At 42.9% G+C, this 24904-nt stretch overlaps 1 protein-coding gene across 4 annotated transcripts in view; it reads left to right on the plus strand.

Annotated features, from left to right (window-relative positions):
* The window catches only part of LOC149284415 (intraflagellar transport protein 56), a 41757-nt gene extending 25524 nt beyond the window's left edge, over positions 1-16233 (plus strand). For all 4 annotated transcript variants that reach the window (XM_089496764.1, XM_089496766.1, XM_089496768.1 and 1 more), the window contains 4 exons: positions 106-175; positions 3154-3260; positions 6780-6913; positions 16122-16233. In XM_089496764.1, the coding sequence (XP_089352890.1) occupies positions 106-175; positions 3154-3260; positions 6780-6913; positions 16122-16233 (423 nt within the window). The remainder of the gene's footprint in view (positions 1-105; positions 176-3153; positions 3261-6779; positions 6914-16121) is intronic.
* The last annotated feature ends 8671 nt before the right edge of the window (positions 16234-24904 follow it).

The raw sequence follows: 24904 nt of genomic DNA on the forward strand, positions 1-24904 counted from the left end.
TGTTGTATATTATATTATCTGAAAGCGTATACGGCCATAAAATTGTATGAACTTGATCTGTTTGACCATTTTTTTTTTTGCTTAACTTATTTATTTATTTTTTAGGCATTTCTGTTAATTCAAAATGAGAAGATAAAAAATGACTATGTTTACCTTAGCTGGCTTGCCCGTTGTTGTAAGTAGTACTATTGATTTACATAAAACTTTTTCATAATAAGATTTATTATAGCATATTAATTAATCCTACGCATCGGTTGGATTCCTGTGACTGTTGTTGGGTCACAAAAGGTATGTTTCATAGGAAAGTCCTCTATCTCTCCTTAAGTCTCTGCCTGTGAATGTTGAAAAACAATTTACTACTTTTTTCACAGTATTTTGCGGGTACATATGGGAAAACTACCAGCTACCTTCTACTAGTTGTTCACCTTCCGCACATTTATGTCTTTTTATACAATATGTCTCTGTTAAGCTCTAGCTTGAAGTAAATGAGTGAGATAAGTGTTCTTTGAAAATGTGCCATAATGAACCACTCTGGTCACATTCTGGAATTTAAGTATGCATAAAAATATGCATTCCAATGTTTATACATCTCACATTGTGTGCCTTTCCATATACAGAATCAAATTGATTAAGATAAAGTAAATTAGCACTGTTTTAAGATAACTAAGAAGAGTAGATAAGTAATAACATTTGTTGCAGCACATAGTAGTTATGCAAATAATGTTTACTAATTGTAAACATTGTAAAACCCAGAGGCTCTTTATTGTTGCTGAAATGTACTAAAACATTTGAAACTGTCGTTATGCAGTTTAAAAGCAAAATGGACAATTTACCGTATTTTTCGCTCCATAAGACGCAGTTTTTTTCCTCCCAAAGTAGGATGAAAAATCAGCCGCGTCTTATGGAGCGAAGATGCAGGCAGGGAGGGGGGGGGGGGGCAACGATATACCGTATTGGCTCGAATATAGGCCGCACTTTTTTCCCCCACTTTAAGACTTTAAAGTGGGGGTGCGGCCTATATTCGGGGTCTAGCGCCCGACGCCCGGGACATGCAGTCCCGGGCGCCGGGCAGGCAGCGGGGTTAGGATACAGATCCCCCGCAGCGTTGCAGGGGACCTGCATCCTACTCCCCGATACGCTCAGACAGCCTCCCCTGCCAGCACTTCCCACGGGGGGGGGGTGCCGGCACGGGAGGTTGTCTAAGCGCATCGTGCGGATGCGTTTTACCTCTGCACCCCCCGCGGACTTACCGGAGCAGACTCCCGGGTGTCTTGCGGGGTCGGCGGCCCCGCAAGACACCCGGGAGTCTGCTCCGGTAAGTTGGGGAGGGGGGGGGCAGAGGGGGACAGTGGCAGCGTATCTCGGGGAGGGAGGACAGTGGTAGCATATCTCGGGGAGGGAGGACAGTGGCAGCGTATCTCGGGGAGGGAGGACAGTGGCAGCGTATCTCGGGGAGGGAGGACAGTGGCAGCGTATCTCGGGGAGGGAGGACAGTGGTAGCATATCTCGGGGGGCGGGGGGGGGCAGAGTGGCAGTATGTTTTTTGGTGCTTTTTTAAAGAAAAAAACTTTTTCTTTAAAAAAGCACCAAACTTTTAGGGTGCGGCCTATATACGGGGGCGGCCTATATCCGAGCCAATACGGTACTCACCAAAAGTGTCCCGGACAGTCTCTGTCTCGCTTCGCCGTCCAGGGGAGGTCTTCATCTGGAGACCGCCGCCTCTCCTCTTCTCTGGTCCGTTGCGACGGCTAAGGGCGGACTGGATGGAGAGGACGGGGGGATTTGACGCAAGCGCCGTGTCACGTATGGCGCCGGCGCATGCGCAGTACGGCGCTTGTAGTCCAACTACACTTCCCATCATGTCTGACCAGCTTTTTTCTGTGCAGGCATGACGGGAGGATGATGTCCTTTTTTTATAGCCCATTTTTTAGCTCAAAATATTTTTTCCTTTTTTTTCTCCTCTAAAATCTAGGTGCGTCTTATCAGCAGGTGCGTCTTATAGAGCGAAAAAATACGGTAAATTTTTTTGTATGTAGTTTGCGGGAGTCATCATAGTTTCCTAGATGTGTGCATACTGTATAGCAGGAATATCCTTCTCTTGATACAGTTGCTATCATGGTTGCATATTGAGATATATACCGTATTGGCTCGGATATAGGCCGCCCCCGTATATAGGCCGCACCCTAAAAGTTTGGTGCTTTTTTAAAGAAAAAGTTTTTTTCTTTAAAAAAGCACCAAAAAACATGCTGCCACTCTGTCCCCCCCCGAGATATGCTGCCACTGTCCTCCTCCCCCCTCGAGATATGCTGCCACTGTCCTCCTCCTCCCCCCCCGAGATATGCTGCCACTGTCCCCCCCCCCCCCCAGAGATATGCTGCCACTCTGCCCCCCCCCGATTTACCAGAGGAGACTCCCGGGTGTCTTGCGGGGCCGGCGGGGGACATCTACGCAATACGCGTACACAACTTCCGGTGCCAGCACTCAGCTGATGTGCCGGCACCGGAAGTTGTATACGCGTATTGCGTAGATGTCCCCCGCCGGCCCCCAAGACACCCGGGAGTCTCCTCTGGTAAGTCTTGGGGGCAGAGGTAAAACGCATCGTGCAGACGGTCACCGGCTGCGGCGATGCGGGTAAACAACAACCTCTGCAGCCGGTGACCATCCGCACGATGCGCTTAGACAACCTCCCATGCCGGCACCCCCCCCCCCCGTGGAAAGTGCTGGCAGGGGAGGCTGTCTAAGCGTATCGGGGAGTAGGATGCAGGTCCCCTGCACCGCTGCGGGGGATCTGTATCGTAACCCTGCCCGGCGCCCAGGACTGCATGTCCCGGGCGTCGGGCGCTAGACCCCGAATATAGGCCGCACCCCCACTTTAAAGACTTAAAGTGGGGGGGAAAAGTGCGGCCTATATTCGAGCCAATACGGTATATTATGTGTAATGTATTTGGAGCATATTTGCTTTCTTCCATTGTTTTTCAATGCCCTTGCAAACCCCTGTGTACGTTGGTGAACCAGAGAAACTGCAGGCATAATGATGCTTCATTGTGTTCATTTGTAAACAGCTAGAATATCCCTTAATGCAATTAACTCAGCTATATGTATTTATGAGTGCAGCAACTAATTCCGTTTTTCTTAAATAATATATATTTCAAGATATAATGAACAAGAATCCAAGGATGGCTTGGGAGTTATATTTAAAGATGGAAACATCCGGGGAGTCATTTAGTCTTCTACAGCTGATAGCCAACGATTGCTATAAAGTAAGTATTGGTTAGATAAACTTAAATTGGGCCCAACAGACAAGTAACTCAGAATGTTTTCACTTACTACTACCTTGATAGTTCCCAGGTACATCAGGGAAATGTAAGAAAATAAAAATATAGGAAACACAATTAAACTTCGTGTTTCAATATATTATATGTAAGTTAATGTTTTTGATAAGCCATGAAATATTGATTTGGTACTGTGTAAATGTTCTATTAAAGTCGACACACACACTATATTGGGACACCTGACCAACAGGGACTTTGATGGTATTGCATTCTAAATACATAGACATTAATATGTGGTTGGTACGCCCGTTGCAGCTATAACAGCTTCTACTCTTCTGGGAAGGTTGGGGCACAGTCGTGGCCTTCCCCCGTGGTAAAAAAGGGCATTTCCCAAACTGTTCCCCCAAAGTTGGAAGTATCAGGCTAGGTTTCCACTTGGTTTTTTAATGCTAAAAACGCCCATAAAAACGCCAATAGCGCCACCTGGCGTTTTTTTAGTGGAAAAACGCAGCAGCCAGATGTTAGCTGTTTTTCAATAGGAAATCGCAAAATGCCATTTCCACTTGGCGTTTTTCTGTCTGGCGTTTTTTCAGTCCTCTTTGGCGTTTTTCTGCTTTTTTGGGCTCTGTGGCAGTTTTTCAAAATCGCAGCATGTTCACATGTTTTTTCAAGGAAATCTTGGCGTTTTTCTCCAATAGAAGTCTATGGGAGAGAAAAAACGCCATGAAAAAGCCATGTGGGTTTATTGCCTTGGCGTTTTTTATGGCGTTTTTTCCACAGTTACAATGCAGAGGATGGACCCAGTATCTGTGTGTCCTACGAGAAATAGGCTGAAAACAAACAGTTTCACACAAAACAAAGTCCTGGACTGGTCAATTGAATTTTACACCATTTGGAACAAACATGCCATTACAAACAAACCAACGGGATCCTGCCTGCCAAAAGCAACAGCAAACAATTTGCACCATCATTTGGGGCCAATCTTCCTAGAGGAGCAGACATTCGGAATAAAGCATGCCTTACAAACCACAGAAAAGAGACAAAGGGGTCTACCAAGTAAATGACATCGGGGGCAGATACTTGCCATTTATCCTAATCCCTTTTAGCTGGGTGAAACTTCTAACTTGTAAAGGCTGGAAAAACTGCCTAAGGTCAAAAAAAGCAATTTCTACAGAAAGGCTAAAACGCCAGAAAAAACTCCAGAAAAAAACGCCGAAACGCAGGAAAATGCAGTGGCAGTTTTCTTGGCGTTTTTCATCAAGAAAAAAAACGCAGGACAAAAACCCAAGTGGAAACCTAGCCTTAGGGTTGTCCAAAAAGAACACCTTTGGAATGAACTGGAACGAAGATTGCAAACCAGGCCATCTCATCCAACATCAGTGCCTGACCTCACATATGCTCTAATGGATAAGTGGCAAAAAGTCCCATAGGAACATTTCAAAATCGTGTGGAAAGCCTTCCCAGAAGAGGGGAAGCTGTTATAGCTGCTGTAGCTGTACTTAGAGTGTGATGTCATAAAAGTCCCTGTTGGTATAATGGCCAGCTGTCCCAATACTTTTGTCCATATAGTGTGTGTATATGTATGTGTGTATATATATATATATATATATATCTCCAAAGAATGGAAGGCACACTCTAATCCATATTTTCATAATCGATTAGTTGGCCAATTATTTTTTTCGATTAATCGGATAAAAAAATAAATGTAAATTGTTCATTTATTTAAAATAATTTAATAAACAAACAGGATGTTAAAAACAAACAGCAGAATAAAAAAAACTTTAAAAAATGCATTTCTTGTTTTTATTTTCCAACCTGCCCCCCCCCCCCAGTTATGCACATTTGAGCCCAGGCTTGCCACACTGCCTCCCAGATATTCCACATGCCTCCCAGATATGCCACTCCGCCCTCCCCACACATGCCTTATATACCCTATATGACTTATACCCCCTGATATGCCACTCTGCCCCCTGATATACCTTATACCACAGTATGCCTTATACCCCCAGATATGCCATAGTGCCCTCATAGATTCACAGACTCGTTCACAGACTCATATACAGCACACTGACACAATACTTTATAAATAAATACAGGATTAATCTTCACTGCCCACAGGATTTAGATTATCTTTGGTTTGCACCCCTTTACCTCTAATTGCACCTTCAGTTAACCTTATTGAATTAATTAAATTAACTCTCAGTCCTCAGCATTAAATTAACCCTAAACACCCCATTAACCATAACTGCCCCTAAATTAACCCTAAACATCCCATTAACCATAACCGCTCCTAAATAAACCCCCAACTCCCCTAACTTTCAGCAGCCCAAATATTAATTTTATACTTACTGTTAGATGAGTTGCTGAGCAGTGTGGACGCTATAAGGAAAGGGGCGGGGTCAATCATCAGTGAGACTGCAGGGAGGGACTGGGAAGCAAAAGGGGGCGGGGTCAATCGTCAGTGTGATAGCAATAGTAACTGCTGTAAGTGACATTGAATGAACTGAATTATAATCGATAAAATCAATCGTTGGCAATGATTTTCATTGTTGATTATCTATTTTATCAATTAGTTGTTGCAAAAATGTTTATTAATTTAGGTTATATGATATGACCTAAATTAATAAACATTTTTGTACTTTAATATGAAGTCCTGCGAGTGCTCCTACTTTCTTTATGGATGTTATATATATATATATATATATACCTGACTATAGGACGACCCCTATATCTGAATATTAATTTAGGAAAAAAAGAAAAAGCCTGAATACAAGACGACCCTATAGGGAAAAAGTTTTACCAGTAAATGTTAATTCATCTAAACTATTTTTTTTTAATAAAAGCTATGATTGAGAAAAATATTTTGGTTTTATTTCCCTTCTATTTTCCAACCTGCCCCCCAGTTATGCACATCTGCCCCAGAAATGCCTTATACCCCTAAATGCCACTCTGGCATTTAGAGGGTTAAAAGGCATATTATGGGGAAGAGTGGCATATAGGGAGGTTTAAGGCATTCAGGAGGCAGAGTGGCGTATAGAGGGTTAAAAAAGCATTTCTGGAGGCAAAGTGGCATTAAGGGGGTTAAAAGGCATTTCACAGAGCACTCTGCCTCCAGAAATGCCTTATGCCCCCCATTTAACACTCCCCCCCCCCCCCCCAAACTTACCGGTGCTTCTGACTTCCCTGTCATGTAGCCGGGGCCGCGTGTAGATCCCACGCACTTACACTGCAGCCGGAAGGAGGCGTGGCTAGCAGCGGGGGTTGTCTGCGATCGCCGGGGACTCAGAAGTACCGGTAAGTGGGGCGGGGGGGGGGGCAGGAGGATCCAGGTCCCCTGCAGCTGCGGAGGATCTGGATCTTAGTCGTCTCATAGTCAGGCCTATTTGAGGTCTGAAAAAAACCTCGTCTTATAATCGAGCAAATATGGTATATATATATAATCTTATATGTAACCACATTATGGTTTGTATAATACAATTGTTGTTTTAATAATCTGTCTTTAAATAGATGGGTCAATTCTATTACTCTGCCAAGGCCTTTGATGTGCTAGAGAGACTAGATCCCAGTCCCGAGTACTGGGAAGGAAAGAGAGGAGCTTGTGTTGGGATTTTTCAAATGATTTTGGCAGGTCGTGAACCCAAGTAAGTACCCTAACTGAATTACGATAAAATAGATCTTGTTTTGGATGCTGTCACATAAAATATACCAAGGTTTTTACTGTTCTAAATTTGCACCTTTTTAAAACATATGTATTGTGTATGTTCTATACATCAACCCTGCTAACATGCCTAGTCAAGGTTAAGCTTTGTTTTGCAGGAATATTAGGAGTAAGTTTAAATTTTAACCCCTTAAGGACTAATGCTATTTTTGCACTTAATTACTTTTTAAGTACTATATTTGCTCAATTATAAGGCAGATTTTTTTTAAGAACAAATATAAGACTAAGATCCCGATTCCCTGCATACCATTTTGCCACAAATCCACTCTCTGGCAGCCAGTGAACATCTGTGCCATACACGCAGACAACCTCCGCTGCTACCCAACACTTCCGCAGGGGCTCCTATGACGAAGTGTGACGTGACCTTTCCAGTGCTCAGTCATAGAATCCCTGGCGGAAGTCCCGGGTAGCACCGGCTGCCTCCATTGGACACCAGGGAGTCTGGAGCACGGGGACAAGTGTAGGGATGCAGTAAGTCTAGGGTGTCAGAGTGGCATATCAGGGTGGCAGAGTTTCATATCAGGGAGGCAGAGTGGCATATAGGGGGTATAAGGCATATCAGGTGGGTATAGTGGCATATAGGGGGTATAATGTATAATGCATATTTGGGGGGTAGAGTAGCAAGCCATGGGGCAGATGTGCATAACTGTGGGGCAGGCTGGCAAATAAAAAGGAAATAAAAACAAAAATACATTTTCTCAATCATAGTTTTTATTAAATTTTGGGGGGGTTGTTTATTTATTAATCAGGGTCGTCTTATAATCGAGCAAATACGGTATATATACAGTCCCTAACTTACAGTGCTTTCTACTAATATTACCCCTTGGTAAATATGAGCAAAGAATGCTATGAAAATTTTTTTACTTTTTGATCTTTTTCTTAAAAAAATACTCTGTTCTCATGGATATGAAAGAGGGGTTCGAAACACTTCTCATGTCCTGCAATCGGAAATTCAGAGCTCTCTGCTTTATTTTCATTTATTTGGAATATGGGACCTATTGTGTCTCAAAATGAGACATTGGCCCAGAAAGGTGGTCTGTCAAAATTCAATTTTTAAAAACTGAAATGTACATGTTCCAATTTTGATCCCACAATGTCAGAGAAACATGATGTACCTATGCCTCTGGGGTATTGCTGAATACAAATAAGTTGTTTCAGTAATTTGTTGTACTCTTAGAAAGAAACGTACTGAAATACAGTCTTGTATATAATTTGTTTGTTAAAATAGGAAAAGAAGATTCTACTGCAATTTTTGGCACAGATTGGCACTGAAAGTTAAATAAAGTCGACGTCGAGGCATTTAGCAACACCATGATCGGTATCAGGGGCCATGTCTGGCCCCTCTTCCGGGGCGTCAACGGCGGACGCCCATTTTAAAAGAGTTTAGGAGGCGATCAACAATCACCTCCTAAACTTTAATGGTGTTGTTGAAATGCCTTGTTCATGAGGCATTCAGGGACACCGAACTCCCATTTTTATGAGCAAGTCCTAAAATTAGCGCTTTAGCTTAAAAATATTCTTGCATGGAAAGAGTTAAAATACTAGCATGTTAAATGCCCTTGGAGTGTTTACTTTAAAAAAATTTATGATTTAATGGGGTAAATTGAATTGGCCGGGTTCAACAATGACCCAATTAACACAGGATGAAGGATGACTACACGTCTAATTTCCAATTAGAAAAATGCACCTATCCCAAATGTGGCCTTTTAGCCCCCCAAAAACCCAACAACTCATGCATGTGGGGTATCACTGTACTCAGAAGATGTTGCTAAACACATATTGGGGGTTGTGTGACAGCGACACATACCAGGAGCTGTAAATTCATACCTAAATTATGTGTGTGGGGAAAAATACACACAAAAAAATACATCAAACTTTTTTTTAAATAGCAAAATGCTACCTGTACTTATTGCCCCATAACGTGCAGAAAAAAGCATAAAATCATTGGGTATTTCTAAACTCAGGACAAATAGTAGAATCTATTTAGCAGTTTTTTTCATTCGTTTTTGCAGATGAGTAAAAAATTTTTGTTTAAAAAGTGAGAAAAAGTAATTTTTTAACAAAAAATTCTCATATTTTATCATTTTTTTTATAGTAAATTAGATGATATGATAAAATTAATGGTATCTAAAGAAAGCCCTTTTGTCCTGAAAAAAACAATATATAATATGTGAGAGCACAAAATGAGAAAGAAGAAAATCACAGCTAATCAGCAACATTGAAAAATTTTAAAAGAGCCATTGTCCCGCAATATACTACGAGTAATAACCCCTATTGTCCTTAAGGGGTTAAATGCAGTGTGCTGCCTGTGACCATGACAAATTGTTTACAAGGTCACATATGTAACATATGTGCACTTGAACAATTAGTGCATGTTGCTTAACTGTACACAGGGAGCTGAATTGCTGACTATGTTGTAACATCTCGTTTACCTCGCGTTCGGCACATCGCGGATCGGGTTGACAGATTACTGGGGGGGGCTGGAGAAGACCCAGCAGTCATGGTGCACATTGGCACCAATGACAAAGTGAGAGGTAGGCGGAGTGTCCTTAAAAATGATTTGAGGGACTTAGGTAGCAAGCTTAAGGCAAGGACCTCCAAGGTAGTATTTTCTGAAATATTACCTGTACCACGTGCCACACCAGAGAGGCAGCGGGAGATTAGGGAGCTAAACAAGTGGCTCAGAAGCTGGTGTAGGAAGGAGGGGTTTGGGTTCATGGGGAACTGGGCCGACTTCTCTGTCGGATACAGGCTCTACGGTAGGGACGGGCTGCACCTCAATGGGGAGGGTGCAGCTGTGCTCGGGGAGAAGATGGCCAGAAGGGTGGAGGAGTGTTTAAACTAGGTAAAGGGGGGAGGGAAACTACAATATAGAAGGGGAAGATAGTGTAGATAGAAAGCTGGGGCTTATAAATGTACCTGGGGGTGGAGCGGAGGGAGGGGTTAGAATAGTCAATAGGGATAGGCTTCATAGGGAAAAAAACCATACACCTCTAAATTGTATGCTTACTAATGCCAGAAGTCTGACCAATAAAACTGACGAACTGGAGTTAATAATGTCTGAAGAAAACTATGACATAGTGGGTATAACAGAGACATGGTTGGATGATAGCTATGACTGGGCGGTTAACATACAGGGTTATAGTCTATTCAGGAAGGATCGAAAAAAACGAAAAGGGGGAGGAGTTTGCCTTTATGTAAAGTCCAGCCTAAAGGCCACACTGCGGGAGAATATATGTGAGGGAAATGATAATGTGGAGTCATTATGGGTAGAAATATATGGAAAGAAAAATAATAAAATACTGATCAGGGTTTGCTATAAGCCACCAAATATAATGGAAGCAGCAGAAGATCAATTATTAAAGCAAATAAACAAGGCAGCAAATCACAATGAGGTGGTTATTATGGGGGACTTTAACTATCCCAACATAAACTGGGAAACAGAGACCTGTGAATCTCATAATCTCTTCCTTACAACTCCCTCCTACACCACTCAACACCACTCTCTCCACTCCTACTATACTAACTGCCTTTTCCCCTACAACCGAAGAAGAGATAGCCACTCTTCTTTCTTCCTCTCACCCAACAACCTGTCCCCTTGACCCCATCCCTTCACACCTTACAAAGTCTCTATATCCATCCCTTGGTCCATCACTTACCCACCTATTTAATCTTTCTCTATCATCTGGAACTGTACCATCTGCCTTCAAGCATGCGCTAATCACACCAATTCTAAAGAATCCTTCCTCAGATCCCGTCTGTTTGTCTAACTACCGCCCTATCTCTCTGCTTCCTTTTACCTCTAAGCTGCTTGAACGGATTGTGTACAACCGCCTCATTAACTTCCTCTCCTCTAATTCCCTCCTTGACCCTCTACAGTCTGGTTTCAAACCCCTTCACTCTACTGAAACAGCTCTAACAAAAGTCTCCAATGACTTGCTCTCTGCCAAAGCAAAAGGTCACTACTCTATTCTAATTCTACTGGATCTCTCTGCTGCTTTCGATACTGTTGATCACCACCTTCTTCTAGACTCACTTGCTTCTATAGGCATTCGAGATACAGCTCTCTCCTGGATCTCCTCATATCTGTCTAACCGTTCCTTCTCTGTCAACTTCTCTGGCAAGACATCATCGCCCCTTCCACTTTCGGTTGGTGTCCCCCAAGGTTCAGTCCTTGGCCCTCTGCTGTTCTCTCTTTATACTTCATCTCTTGGCAAACTAATCAACTCATTTGGCCTCCAGTATCACCTATATGCAGATGATCCAAATCTACCTGTCTTCTCCTGATCTCTCTCCATCTCTCCTGTCCCGTATTACCAATTGCTTGTCTGTTATTTCTTCATGGATGTCACAACACTACCTGAAACTTAATCTTTCTAAAACTGAACTCATTATCTTCCCTCCCTCGATCTCCACTCCACTACCTGAATTCTCTATCACCATTAACAACACAACTATCTCTCCTACTAACCAGGCCCGATGCCTTGGGGTCATCCTTGACTCAAACCTCTCCTTCATCCCTCACATTCAGTCCCTCGCCAGATCCTGCCGCTTGCACCTAAAAAACATCTCTCGTATCCGCCCATTCCTCACCCAAGAATCCACAAAAACCCTGGTTCATTCCCTTATCATTTCCCGTCTTGACTACTGCAACACTCTTCTGGTTGGCACTCCACTGTCTCGACTCTCTCCTCTACAGTCTATCCTTAATGCGGCTGCTAGGCTCATCTTCCTTGCACGTCGCTCCTCTTCTGCTTCCCCCCTCTGTGAAACCCTCCACTGGCTCCCAATTACCTTTAGAATTAAATTTAAGATCCTGGTACTGACATATAAGGCCATCCATAATACTGCTCCTCCGTACATTTCTGACCTCATTAGCAAATACTCTCCTACTCGATCCCTACGTTCCTCCCATGGGCTAAGGCTCTCCTCCTCACTCATCACCTCTTCCTTTTCCCGTCTACAAGATTTCACTCGAGCTGCCCCATATCTCTGGAATCTTCTCCCAAGGAACCTTCAGCATTCTCCCTCCCTCCCAACATTCAAGAAACATCTAAAAACCCACTTCTTCAGAGAAGCATACCATCTTAGCTGCTAGAACTTCCTTGTCATCGATACAACCCCCACAATACCTCTCACCCTTTCTCTATGCCTTATGTTTGTCACCCCATTTCCCTCTAGATTGTAAGCTTGCGAGCAGGGCTCTCTCCACCAAATGTATCGGTTTGTCTTAGTCTGTCAATTCTTGTCTTGTCATATCCCTTGAATTTATGTATTGTATTAAGCGCTGCGTAAACTGTTGGCGCTATATAAATAAAGGATAATAATAATAAATAAAGGAAACCGGTTTCTGACTATTATCTGTCCCAAATGGTACAGGACCCGACCAGAGGGGGCGCCCTACTGGACTTAATATTAACCAACAGACCTGACAGAGTAACTAATGTGCAGGTCAGGGGGCATCTAGGAAATAGTGATCACAATATGATACATTATAACTTGTCCTTCAATAAGGGAACTCTTAGAGGAGCCACAAGAACCATGAACTTTAGGAAGGCAAAGTTTGATCAACTAAGAGAAGCCCTTAACACTGCAAATTGGGAAAATGTCCTCAAAAACAAGAGTACAGACACTCATTGGGAGATTTTTAAGGATATCTTAAATTCTCACTGTGAAAGGTACATACCGTATGGGAATAAAAGAGTCAGGAACAAGAGAAAACCAATGTGGATAAATAAAAATGTAAAGGGGGTAATAAATGGCAAAAAAAAGGCATTTAAGCTACTAAAACAGGAAGGCAGTGAGGAAGCACTAAAAAGCTATCGGGAAAAAAATAAAATATGTAAAAATCAGATAAAAGCAGCAAAAGTGGAGACAGAAAGACTCATTGCCAAAGAGAGTAAGACAAACCCCAAAATGTTCTTTAACTATATAAATAGTAAAAAGGTTAAAAATGAAAGCGTTGGCCCCTTAAAAAGTAATGAGGGAGAAGTTATAGACGGGGATCAGGAAAAAGCTAATCTATTAAATATATTCTTCTCTGCTGTATTCACAGAGGAAAATGAAATGCCAGGTAATGTACAGCAGGATGAGATAACTGCCCCAGTACATGTCGCCTGTCTAACCCAGGAAGAAGTGCAGTGCCGCCTAAAAAAAAATCAAAATAGACAAATCACCAGGTCCAGATGGCATTCACCCCCGCGTTCTAAGGGAGTTAAGTAATGTAATAGACAGACCCCTATTTCTAATATTCAAGGACTCTATAGTGACAGGGTCTGTTCCCCAGGACTGGCGCATAGCAAATGTTGTGCCAATATTCAAAAAGGGGACAAAAAGTGACCCGGGGAATTATAGGCCTGTTAGTTTAACTTCTGTTGTGTGTAAACTGTTTGAGGGTTTCCTAAGAGATGCTATTTTGGAGTATCTCAATGAAAATAAGTGTATGACTCCATATCAGCATGGGTTTACAAGGGATCGGTCCTGTCAAACTAACCTGATCAGCTTTTATGAGGAGGTGAGCTCAAGACTGGATCGGGGTGAATCGCTGGATGTCGTATATCTTGATTTTTCCAAAGCATTTGATACGGTGCCACATAAAAGGCTGGTACATAAAATGAGAATGCTTGGGCTGGGGGAGAATGTGTGTATGTGGGTAAGTAACTGGCTCAGTGATAGGAAACAGAGGGTGGTTATTAATGGTACATACTCTGAGTGGGTTACTGTTGCTAGTGGGGTACCACAGGGGTCAGTTTTGGGTCCTATTCTTTTTAATATATTTATTAATGACCTTGTAGAGGGATTGTATAGTAAAGTATCAATCTTTGCAGACGATACTAAGCTCTGTAACGTGGTTAACACAATAGAGGACAGTGCACGATTACAAATGGATCTGCATAGGTTGGAGGCTTGGGCTGGGATGTGGCAGATGAGGTTCAACACAGATAAATGTAAGGTTATGCACATGGGGAAGAAAAATCCAGGCTGGGAATATGTATTAAATGGGAAAACACTGGGGACGACTGACATGGAAAAGGACTTAGGAGTTTTAGTTAACAGTAAATTTACCTGTAGCGACCAGTGTCAGGCAGCTGCTGCTAAGGCAAATAAAATCATGGGGTGCATCAAAAGGGGCATAGATGCCCACGACAAGGAAATAATTCTACCACTGTACAAGTCACTAGTCAGACCACACATGGAATACTGTGTACAGTACTGGGCACCAGTGTACAAGAAAGATATAGTGGAGCTGGAGAGGGTTCAAAGACGGGCAACCAGAGTAATAAGGGGAATGGGAGGACTACAGTACCCAGAAAGATTATCAGAATTAGGGTTATTTAGTTTGGAAAAAAGACGGTTTAGGGGGGATTTAATAACTATGTATAAATATATAAGGGGACAGTACAGAGATCACTCCCAGGACCTATTTATACCCAGGACTGTATCTATAACAAGGGGACATCCTCTACGGTTGGAGGAAAGAAGGTTTCTACACCAGCACAGACGGGGGTTCTTTACAGTAAGAGCGGTGAGATTATGGAACTCTCTGCCAGAGGAAGTGGTTATGGCAAACTCAATAAAAGAGTTCAAAAGGAGCCTGGACGTGTTTCTTGAAAGCAATAATATTACAAGTTATGGATATTAGATTAATAGGGACAGAACGTTGATCCAGGGATTTATTCTGATTGCCATATTTGGAGTCGGGAAGGAATTTCCCCCCTGGTATGGGGCAATTGGCATCTGCTTCATAAAGGTTTTTTTGCCTTCCTCTGGATCAACACAGTAGGGACACAATATGTATATAGGTTGAACTTGATGGACTTTGGTCTTTTTTCAACCTTATGAACTATGTTACTATGTTACCTGCAATAATCTGGAAAATAGACATTGAATCAAGTCCATGATCTCTGTTCTGTTCCCTGAGAGCTTGAGATGGTTACGGATGGTAATTTGTGCATGTTAAAGTTCTGCTGTTTACCTTATGTAATGGACAACTGCAACATATGTAAATGGGAAAAAACATACACTATTGTTGAGGTTATTGTCACGCTACCGGCAGAGAGATCCTCCGGGTTCCCCGGCCGGCAGCAGCAACCGCCGCGAGGTAGGGGGAGACCCCCCGCTTCGGTCCGGCAGCCGGAGCTGCCGCGAAGAAGAGGGAGACCCCCTGCTTCTGAACGGCAGCAGCAGCCGCCGCGAGGTAGGGGAGACCCCCCGCTTCTGCACAGCAGACGCAGCCGCCGCAGAGAAGGGGGAGACCCCCGCTTCTGCACAGCAGACGCAGCCGCCACGGAGAAGGGGGAGACCCCCCGCTTCTGCACAGCGGAGGCAGCCGCTGCAGCTTGAAGGAGGACTTACCTCATCCACGCCGCGTTCCCAGCAGCTTCAGCCGGAGCACAGGTCCAGCTCTGGTGTCCGGACACGTTGTTCTTCACGCCACCTAGTGGCGCCGGCGGAAACTACATCGACTTATATTGGGAGATTACGTGAACGCCATTCACAAGATGGCCGCGCAGGAAGTGACGTATCGGCAGTTTGAATATTTGGCGGGAGATCCTTAATTGTACCATAACTCCTGGGACTATTTAAGAGACGCTCTAACACTCTGACCTTGCCTTCTGATGGTCGTGCCTATCTCGGTAGTGCCTTCCCAGTACGCGTTATTTCCTGCTTGTTCCTGTTATTGACCTCGGCTTGCTCCTCGACTATTCTGATCTCTGGTATCCTGACCTCGGCTTGCTCCTCGAGTATCCTGATCTCTGGTATCCTGACCTCGGCTTGCTCCTCGTTTATCCTACTCTCCGGTATCCTGACCTCGGCTCTCTGGACCATCCTTTGCCAGTCCTACCTGACTACGGTGTCTCCTCTGTACACTGTGTCGTGACAGTTATGGCCATTATTTAGCCAGTGCTTAATACAATTATTTTAATTTTTTTTTCATTTTTGTCACTGGCTACTGTGAAGTAAATAAAGGAGATTTGGGATTTTTACAAAATTTCTCTGTACACAAAACACCCCCGCAACATAATGACTTTAGGTTAAATGCAATCCAATGACAAAAAAAATATACTGCAACATTTGCACACAATCTGTGTCAGATTTCGTGAATTTGTTATTTTCATTTTGTTTTCCAGAGAAACTTTAAGGGAGGTGCTCCATTTGCTACGGAGTACAGGCAGTACACAAGTAGAGTATATTATCCGGATCCTAAAGAAATGGGGCAAAGATAATCGTGTTCCAGTCTGAATAACCATCAGCTGCTGTTCATAAGCATTTGTTCTATGGATGTTAACTTTTGCACTTTTTAAAAAAAAATGTGTATATATTTTCTAGAAAAACCATTACGTTAAGTAATGTCCAATAGGAATTGTCATATTTTGTACACCTTAAACTAATATAGGACCATAAGATAAATTATTCCAAGTGTAGTATGTTATTGCAGGTTCAGACAATGAAATAAAATATAAAATGTTTCTAAATCTATGTCTAAAGATGTAATATGACTTTAAGGGGGCTTAGCCTTTTATGTGTTTATTTTTAAAGGTCTGCAATTGTTGATTATGCATTCTTTTCACAAACAAATTTCTACCTCACACTTTATGGAAGTTGACAGTTACGTTAGCTATGAATATTGTTTAATGGTGACTATAAAACAGATTAATTAAATAGTTGTATAATGAAACATGTCTCATTCCTGTTCAGGTGAGTAGATTCATTTTCATGAAAAACATGTTTTTTATTATTTTTTCCAATATTGACATTGCCAGACACAATATCACAGAACAATTTCAGGTTCTAATGAGGGTTCACAGGAATCCCATTTCAAGATAAACTAATAGCTAAAAAGGTACATAGCTAAATAAAAGGGTACATAGGTGACTTCTGGAATGAATTATCATTCCGCAAGGAAACACAAAGAAAACAAATCAATTTTAACTTTTTGTGACTCACAATATAGATACCATTTTGCCACAAATCCAAACCTCTATACTTGGATAAGAATTAAAACATCACTCCACATCACCCCTGCCCACATGAAGCACCTTGTCCATCCAGTGTCTCCCCATTAGTCTATCCCATAAAATACCCAAAAATAATCAGGGTAGGGCAATGAGATTCATTCCCTGGAGCACTTGGTTACAAAACCAGGAAGTGTGCTGAAATGTGTTATTGATCAATTACTTGATATCAGGGTCTGAGCTATTTACATATCACTGCCACTTTTTAAGAAATAACTTGCAGATCACACTGCAGATCACAGCATATAAAATCTCTTGTATACAAGAGAGGGTTACTACTCACAATGGTGGGTAACTTCACATATGTAAATGTATAATTTGTTGTAATCTAATCAATCATGTGCCAAATTAGGGACACTACATTATAATCCCAGAGGTCCATCAAATTGATACCCAATCTATGCTTGGTTTGTTGTAATTTAGTTAAATATTTTTCTACCACATAAAGGATGGAATTTAGTTTATCATATGATGGTTTAAGCACCAGAGATAAATTCAGGAGGAAACATTTTTTGCAAAGCAATGTTAAATGCAGGGAGTTATATGATTTTAATTTGGCCCCGACTTTCTAGATTATTGGGGAAATATTTAACCCCTTGATGACGGTCCGGGCACATAACATAAAAACAGACGGTTTACGACAACTGACGTGCCAGGACCGTCATGACTTAAAATGGGTGAAGAAAGCGATCTACTTTCATTCGCTTTCTGCACCCAAACGGTGTTACTGTAATGCCTCGACGTCAAGGCATTCAGCAACACCAAGATCGGCATCAGGGGCCATGTCTGCCCCCTCCCCGGGCATCAACGTCCGCCATACACTGCATGGTGGCGGACACCTGTTTTTAAAACTTCAACGGTTTGGACACCGAACACCCACCCCAGGATACGCTGTGACCACTCCGGAGAGCGGTCACAACCGCCACTCGCAAGATGGCGGTGCATCCTTTAAAAAAAAAAATAAAGGTGTTGAAAAGAGTTCTCAAGGGGGTCTCTCCAGACCCTCCTGAGAAATCTGGCTCCCCTTGCAGATTGAATACAGGGACTGCATTCAACCATGCAAGTCAATGGAGCCCAGCTTTCTAATCACAATGTGATTAGTAAAATAAATAGTTAAAAACAAATTTTTAAAAATGGTAACATGTAAAAATTATTTCCCACCGATGTCACCATCAGGGGAACCTTCCAGCTCCAAAAAATGTTTTAAAAAAAGGCCAAAAATATTAAATATATATATAAATATTTTTATGAGCAAGTCTTAAAATTAGCGCATTATTTTCTTACATGGAAATACTGGCATGTTAAATGCCCATCGGTTGTCTACTTTTAAGAAATGAATGATTTGATGGGGTAAATTGAATTGGCCGGGTTCAACAATATCCCAATTAACACACGGTGAAGGATGTCTAATTTCAAATTGCTCACGTCGCAAATGTGGCTTTTTAGCCCCCAAACAATCCGACAAACTGATGCATGTGGGATATCACTGTAGTCAGGAGATGTTGCTGAACACATATTGAGGTGTTGTGTGAAAGTCAGATATACCAGGAGCTGTAAATTCGTACTTATAGTGTGTGGGAAAAATACACACAAAAAAATACTACTGCAAATTTGACAAAGGCTGGTGGTAAAATGTGTGCATGCAAAAGTAATCGGGAGATGTTGCTGAACATATATTTGGGTGTTGTGTGACAGTGACATATACCATGACCTGTTAATTAATACATGAAGTAAAATGTGTGTGAAAACAAATGACTACCACAAAGTTTGACAAAGACTGGTGGTAGAATTAGTGCATGGAAATAGTTAAAATACTAGCATTTGAAATACCCTGGGGTGCCTAGTCTTCAAAAAAAATATATGGTTTGATGGGGTAAATTGCATTGGCCAGCTTCACAGATACCCAAAATGGCACATGGGGAGGAATTTGGAAAAAATGGTTTTGAAATAGCAAAACGCTACTTGTATTTTTTGCCCCATAATGTGCAGAAAAAAGCAAAAAAACATTGGGTATTTCTAAAACTCAGGACAAATAGTAGAATATATTTAGCAGATTTTTTCATTAGCTTTTATAGATGAATAAAAGATTTTTCAAGTAAAAGTCAGAAAAATGATTTTTTATGGTAAATAATATGATACAATCACAATAATGACATCGAAAGAAAGCCCTTTTTGTTCTGAAAAAAAACAATATATAACTTGTGTGGGTTGAGTAAACGACAAAGAAGAAAATTACAGCTAAACACGAGCACTGCAGAAATGTTAAAATAGCCATTGTCACGAAGAGTAAAAAAAAAAATCAGCCATTGTCACGAAGGGGTTAATCGAGCCTGTGAGATTTTTGCCAATTTTGTCCCTAAAGAATCAATGTGGTGTTGTATTAGGCAGTATGTTTGTAAAGTGTACATCCACATACACTAACACTATAACACTACAACACTACATGTATATATTGAGTCTGTGAGTGTATGTTGATTGAGTGGTTTTAGTGTGCGTGTATGGTGTTGTATGTGCTATTGTATGGCACTAGCATGAGATTGTAAGCTCGTTTGAGCAGGGTCCTCCTCACCTGTTGTCTCTGTAAGTCAATTTGTTATATTACATACTACTTGTTATGCCTAGCCATTGTCTAGCCATTGTACAGCGCTATGGAATTTGATGGCGCTATATAAAACAATAAATAATAATAAATGTAGTGTTACAGCATGTATATTGGTGTATGGGGTTAGCGTAAATGTGTGTGTTATTGTACTATGTTAGCGCTTGTGAGCATATGATGTTTGCATGTGTGTGTCTTTTACTGTATGGTGTTAGGATGACTGTATGTGTGTAAGTGTATGGTGGTAGAGTGAGTGGGTGAGGGAATTTGCATTAATATGTATGTTAGTTATAGGGGGTCCTGAACAAGTACTGCAGTGAGGCATCACTAACCCTAGGCTTGCCTGTTCTTATATGGTGGGCTTATCGTTGGATCTTAACGCAGAGTGATGGGTGGAGCAGTGGGTGCTACAATGGGGTACACATATCGCAGGCTAATGGGAGGGGCATGGTGGCCCAGAAGTTAAACCTGCACAGGGCCTGCCATTATACATTCCTGCACACAGGCATCACAACAAAAAAAGGGTGGAGGCAATTTATATAAACAAACCATAGCCAGATATTGTCCACTTTTCTGGCTTCTCAGATCTGGATGGTTGATGTGTGATATTACTGTTTATAAAACAGAACATACTCTATATGCACTCTCGGTCTTGTGGCGTTTGGATGCTGAAAAGGCAGTACACATACACACACTATTCCCCCTTTTACCTTGCAGAGTCGTGTCTCCCATGCAGCTTTGCACTTTCTGTGCAAGCTGCAGTACCACTGCCTTTCTTCTCAGTGGCATAACAAAAATGCCTGGGCTCCCCTGCAAGATGTATGGTTGAGACCAGGGCCGGCCAAAGACATTGTGTTGCCTGGGGCGAAGTGTGAAATGCTGCCCCCCCCCCAATTAACCCAACTCGATGAAATAATATAATAATAAAATATTATTTTCATAGAGTGAGAGCTCACCCACGGAGATCACGGATCAAATATCTGTCACAGTGTCACTGCTGCCCGCCGCTGTAATTGGTGTCAGCTCCAGGATTCACTCTGAGTGAGTGCTGACGCGACACCTGATATCACCACGCTCTCCAGGAAACTCATGCTGCCACGCAAGAGCTGACCTCCAATCACGGAGGAGAAGACGCTCTGTGCAGCGTGCATTAGGTCCGCAGGCAAGCTAATAATAGCTTGCTGCTGGCTGCGGCATCCATTTCTTGGGGCCAGGGGCGTACCTAGAGTATTTGGCACCTGGGGTGGATCCTGTATGTGGCACCCACACACACTTTAAAACTGCATAGCTTCTATCGTTAGGCAAACATTGACATTATATACTGAGGCAGACATTGACAGGGGTACAGTATAACACCTATCACTATATAACTGCTATCATTATATACTGAGGCAAAAATTGACAGTTGTACAGTATAACTTATTATATACTGAGGCAAACATTGGCGGTGGTATTGCATAACTGCTATCGTTATATACGGAGGCAAACATTGACGGTAGTATAGGATAACTGTTATCATTATATACTGAGGAAAACATTGACGGTGGTACAGCATAACTGTTATCGTTATATACTGAGGCATGCACTGACAGTGGTACAGCATAACACCTATCACTATATACTGAGGCAAATACTGACGGAGGTACAGCATAACACCTACCACTATATACTAAGGCACACATTGAGGGTGGTACAGCATAACACCTATCACTATATACTGAGGCACGCACTGACGGTGGTACAGCATAACACCTATCACTATATACTGAGGAAAACATTGACGGTAGTACAGCATAACACCTATCACTATATACTGAGGTATATACCAATGTATAAACAGCAGAACAGCACTCCAATATTTCTGGTTCTTGAACTGAGCTCCACCAGCACCACAAAATATCACAAATAAAGTCGCTCAGCACTCCAGTAGTTCAGTGAGGTATATTTAATTCAGCAACACGGGCAACGTTTCGTCCTTACGGTCTTTATTGAGCCATGGCAAACATGTGAATGTAGTGAGTTTATATAGCAAAAAACAGGTTACTCACAACAGTCATTAACCATGTGTGCAATTTAAAGTGACAATGCAAACATCAGATTAAAACAGGTGATTCCATACACACGGGAAGATATTAATTCATAACAAAGTAATACAATTGCAGCAGTATTATTTTATGATATATAAAGAAACAATATATATTTTAGATATTGTAGGAAATGTTTGTTGGCATGTATATATATATATATATATATATATATGGGTTCCTATCTCTGAAAGCGACTTTTAAATGTGTACTGCACTTTATTTTTTAGGTAAACTCTGTATCATTTGTTACTTTGCACAATAAGAATCACTTATTCTTATATATTATAAAATAATACTGCTGCAATTGTATCACTTTGTTACTTTGTTATATATGAATATCTTCCCATGTGTATGGAATCACCTGTTCCGTCACTTTCTATGTTTCTTTGTCTTGTATGCCTTGCATGGACTGTGATAATAAGACAAGTTGTTGGGTAAAGTAGTGATAGCATCAACCTGCATCCCTGCTAGCTCAATTATGGCTTTACTATATTTTCAGGGTTGAAGTAGGAACATAGAACGGGAGGGCTATTTCTTGCCAGGCATCAGGTGGTCTGCAGTAGCAGATAAGCAGAGAGCCTGAAACACAAGGGTGCAAAATAAGGGTTGAGACATAATCAGGAAAAGCCAAGGCAGGTAGCATTTAATTGAAAAAGAGAATGTCAAGCAGAGGTCAAAGGCTAAGGCAAACGGGATAATCCAAGAGATCAATCCAAAGGAGACACTGTAGCACAGCATGGAGGATAGATCTGGAGACTGAAGTCCAAAGACACACAGGGACCAAAGCTCTGGACCACTGGCCAATAAGAAAGAGGTCTGTGGGTTTTTTTTTTTATAGTGCTACAGGTATACACTTCTCCCCTATCTTGAAGTCCTTATTAGATTAGATGACAGAGGGCTATGTTTCCAAAATACATACCCTCTGCTAGTTTGAGTACATGCCATTGGATCTCCTTCTCCTCCACAGGTACAAACAGCCACTCCCAGCACTTGACTTGAAAAAGAGGGGGTCTGTAACTTTACTCCGCAGCTTTGGCTTACTCATTGATCACAGCGTACACAACAGAGCTGTGCAGTGGGGGCAGGCAGAGGGGGCACCTGACCATGCCAAGTAAAGGCTAGTGGGGTCTGACAGGTCTGTTCTCCATTATTTCGACATATCCTGGGTATCCAGTGGCTATGCCTCCATAACCCACGATGAACTGGTTATTAGACTTGTGCATTCGTCTTCGGGGCGAACATGAAAACGAACACGAAGAGTGCGTTTTCGTGTTCGTTCCGAAGACACGCCGAAGAGAAGACAGCGGCGGTAAAACGTAGGCGAAGACGAAGACACACACCACGAAGATCTTCGTGATTGTCAGGAACTTACCGTTCACCCCCGCCGTCCGCGTGTGTCCTCGCCTGGCGGGGACCTCGTTGGCCGTCGGCATCTTCGTCCGCGTGTGTCCTCGCCCGGCGGGGACATCGCTGGACTCCGGTGTCTTCGTCCGCGGCCCACGCGGTCGCATACCACGCGGCTGCGGACCGCATCCATGGAGGATAGGCCGCATCCCCGACCTCTCCTACGGCGCATGCCGTGTAGGGCGGACGCCAGAAGGAGATTGACAGCGGGGAGGCGTGTCCTGCGGTCCAGTGACGCAGGTGGGCAGGCAGAGAGGCGGGACAAAGAGGTGACGGACAGTCACCATTAATATGGTATATTGGGGAAGGAGGGCTTATGGGAGGAGTCAGTCTTTAGCGGGCTATTTAAACCTGCAGCCCTGTACATTCATTACTTGATTGTTCTGGTTACCTGCTATAGCCCTCTCCCTTATTGCTGGACACTTGTTTATTGGATTCTACGGACTTTGACCTTGGCTTGATTATACGGACTTTGCTGATTCTCTCTACCCCTGACTGCGGATTGCTTAACGGTACTGCTTTTTGCCTATTCCTTTTTGCTTCAGTAAATAAATCATTGCTGTTGCATTATCTACTGGTTTTGTGTCTGCTGCTTCACCTGGTGTCTTTCTGCGCTGTGCTCCAACCCCACAAACCTTACAGTGATCGTCTTCGTCTACCAGTCTCCCCCCCTTCTAACTTACCTTGGCATCGCGGCAGTTCACGGAAGTGGAAATCCGCAGGTTCGCCGTCACTGGTTACAGGGGAGTGCGAATGAGCCTATTGGTCGCCTACAAGGACCTCCTCTGGCATCAACCAATTGGACCCTGCAGGTGACCAATAGGCTCACTCACACGGCCTTTGTAACTCCTGACAGCGAACCTATGGATTTCCGCTCCCGTTAACCCCTTCGATGCTGCGTTAGATAACGGGAGCGGAAATCCGTAGGTTAAAGGGCCGTGCAAGCGTCCAATAGGCTCACTCGCACGGCCCCTTAACCCCTTAAGGTGCAACAAGTGCACCAGGAGCCTAAAAGTCTGTACGAGCGACCAACAGAGTCGCTCGTACAGACTTTTAAAGCCCCAATGCTGCAACTTACCCTGCAGATCCCACTGGTCTCCCTGTTCTATCAGTTAAATGTCCGTACGAGCGACTTTATTGGTCGTTCGTACAGACATTTAACTGATAGAACAGGGAGACCAGTGGGATCTGCAGGGTAAGTTACAGCACCAGGAGTTTAACAGTCTGTACGAGCGACCCTATTGGTCGCCAGCAGGGGGCTCCCTGCTGACGACCAATAGAGTTGCTCATACGGACATTTAAACTCCTGGCGCCAGAGCTGCTGCGGTACGCGTTAACCCCGAATTAACCCCTTAACTGGAAAAAACGAAGAAAAAACGAACACGAAGAATGTCCACGAATATTCGCCCGAATAGAAGACAGGAACAGGCGAATATTCGCGGAATACCTGCACTTCTAGCATCCTCCATTTTTGACCCCTGCCCTGATGACAGCGAAATCCCCTCTCAGTATAATGAGTTTGAGGATGTCTTCAGCAAGGCAGCCAACTGCCTTTTACAGCCAAATTTGCAAATGGCTGATCAAATGTCTCTTTCTTGGTTCTTCCATCCCACTCCCGAGGTCCCCGGGTCCCCGCTACACTTACCTCACATTGGGGTAAGAGAAAAGCAGCGGGCAAGGGATCCTCTCCCATGAGCGCTCTCTCTGCTGGACTCACGCGCTGCTAGTAAATAGTGGCAGCAGGTACATTTGCGTGTGACAAACAGGGAGGGTTGTGAGAGTGATGTCAGCAGAAGAGCACAAGATTTT

The sequence above is a fragment of the Sceloporus occidentalis genome, unplaced genomic scaffold, assembly GCF_023333645.1.
Source record: "Sceloporus occidentalis isolate IW3139 unplaced genomic scaffold, rSceOcc1.0.p SCAF_94, whole genome shotgun sequence".
Classification (NCBI taxonomy): domain Eukaryota; kingdom Metazoa; phylum Chordata; class Lepidosauria; order Squamata; family Phrynosomatidae; genus Sceloporus; species Sceloporus occidentalis.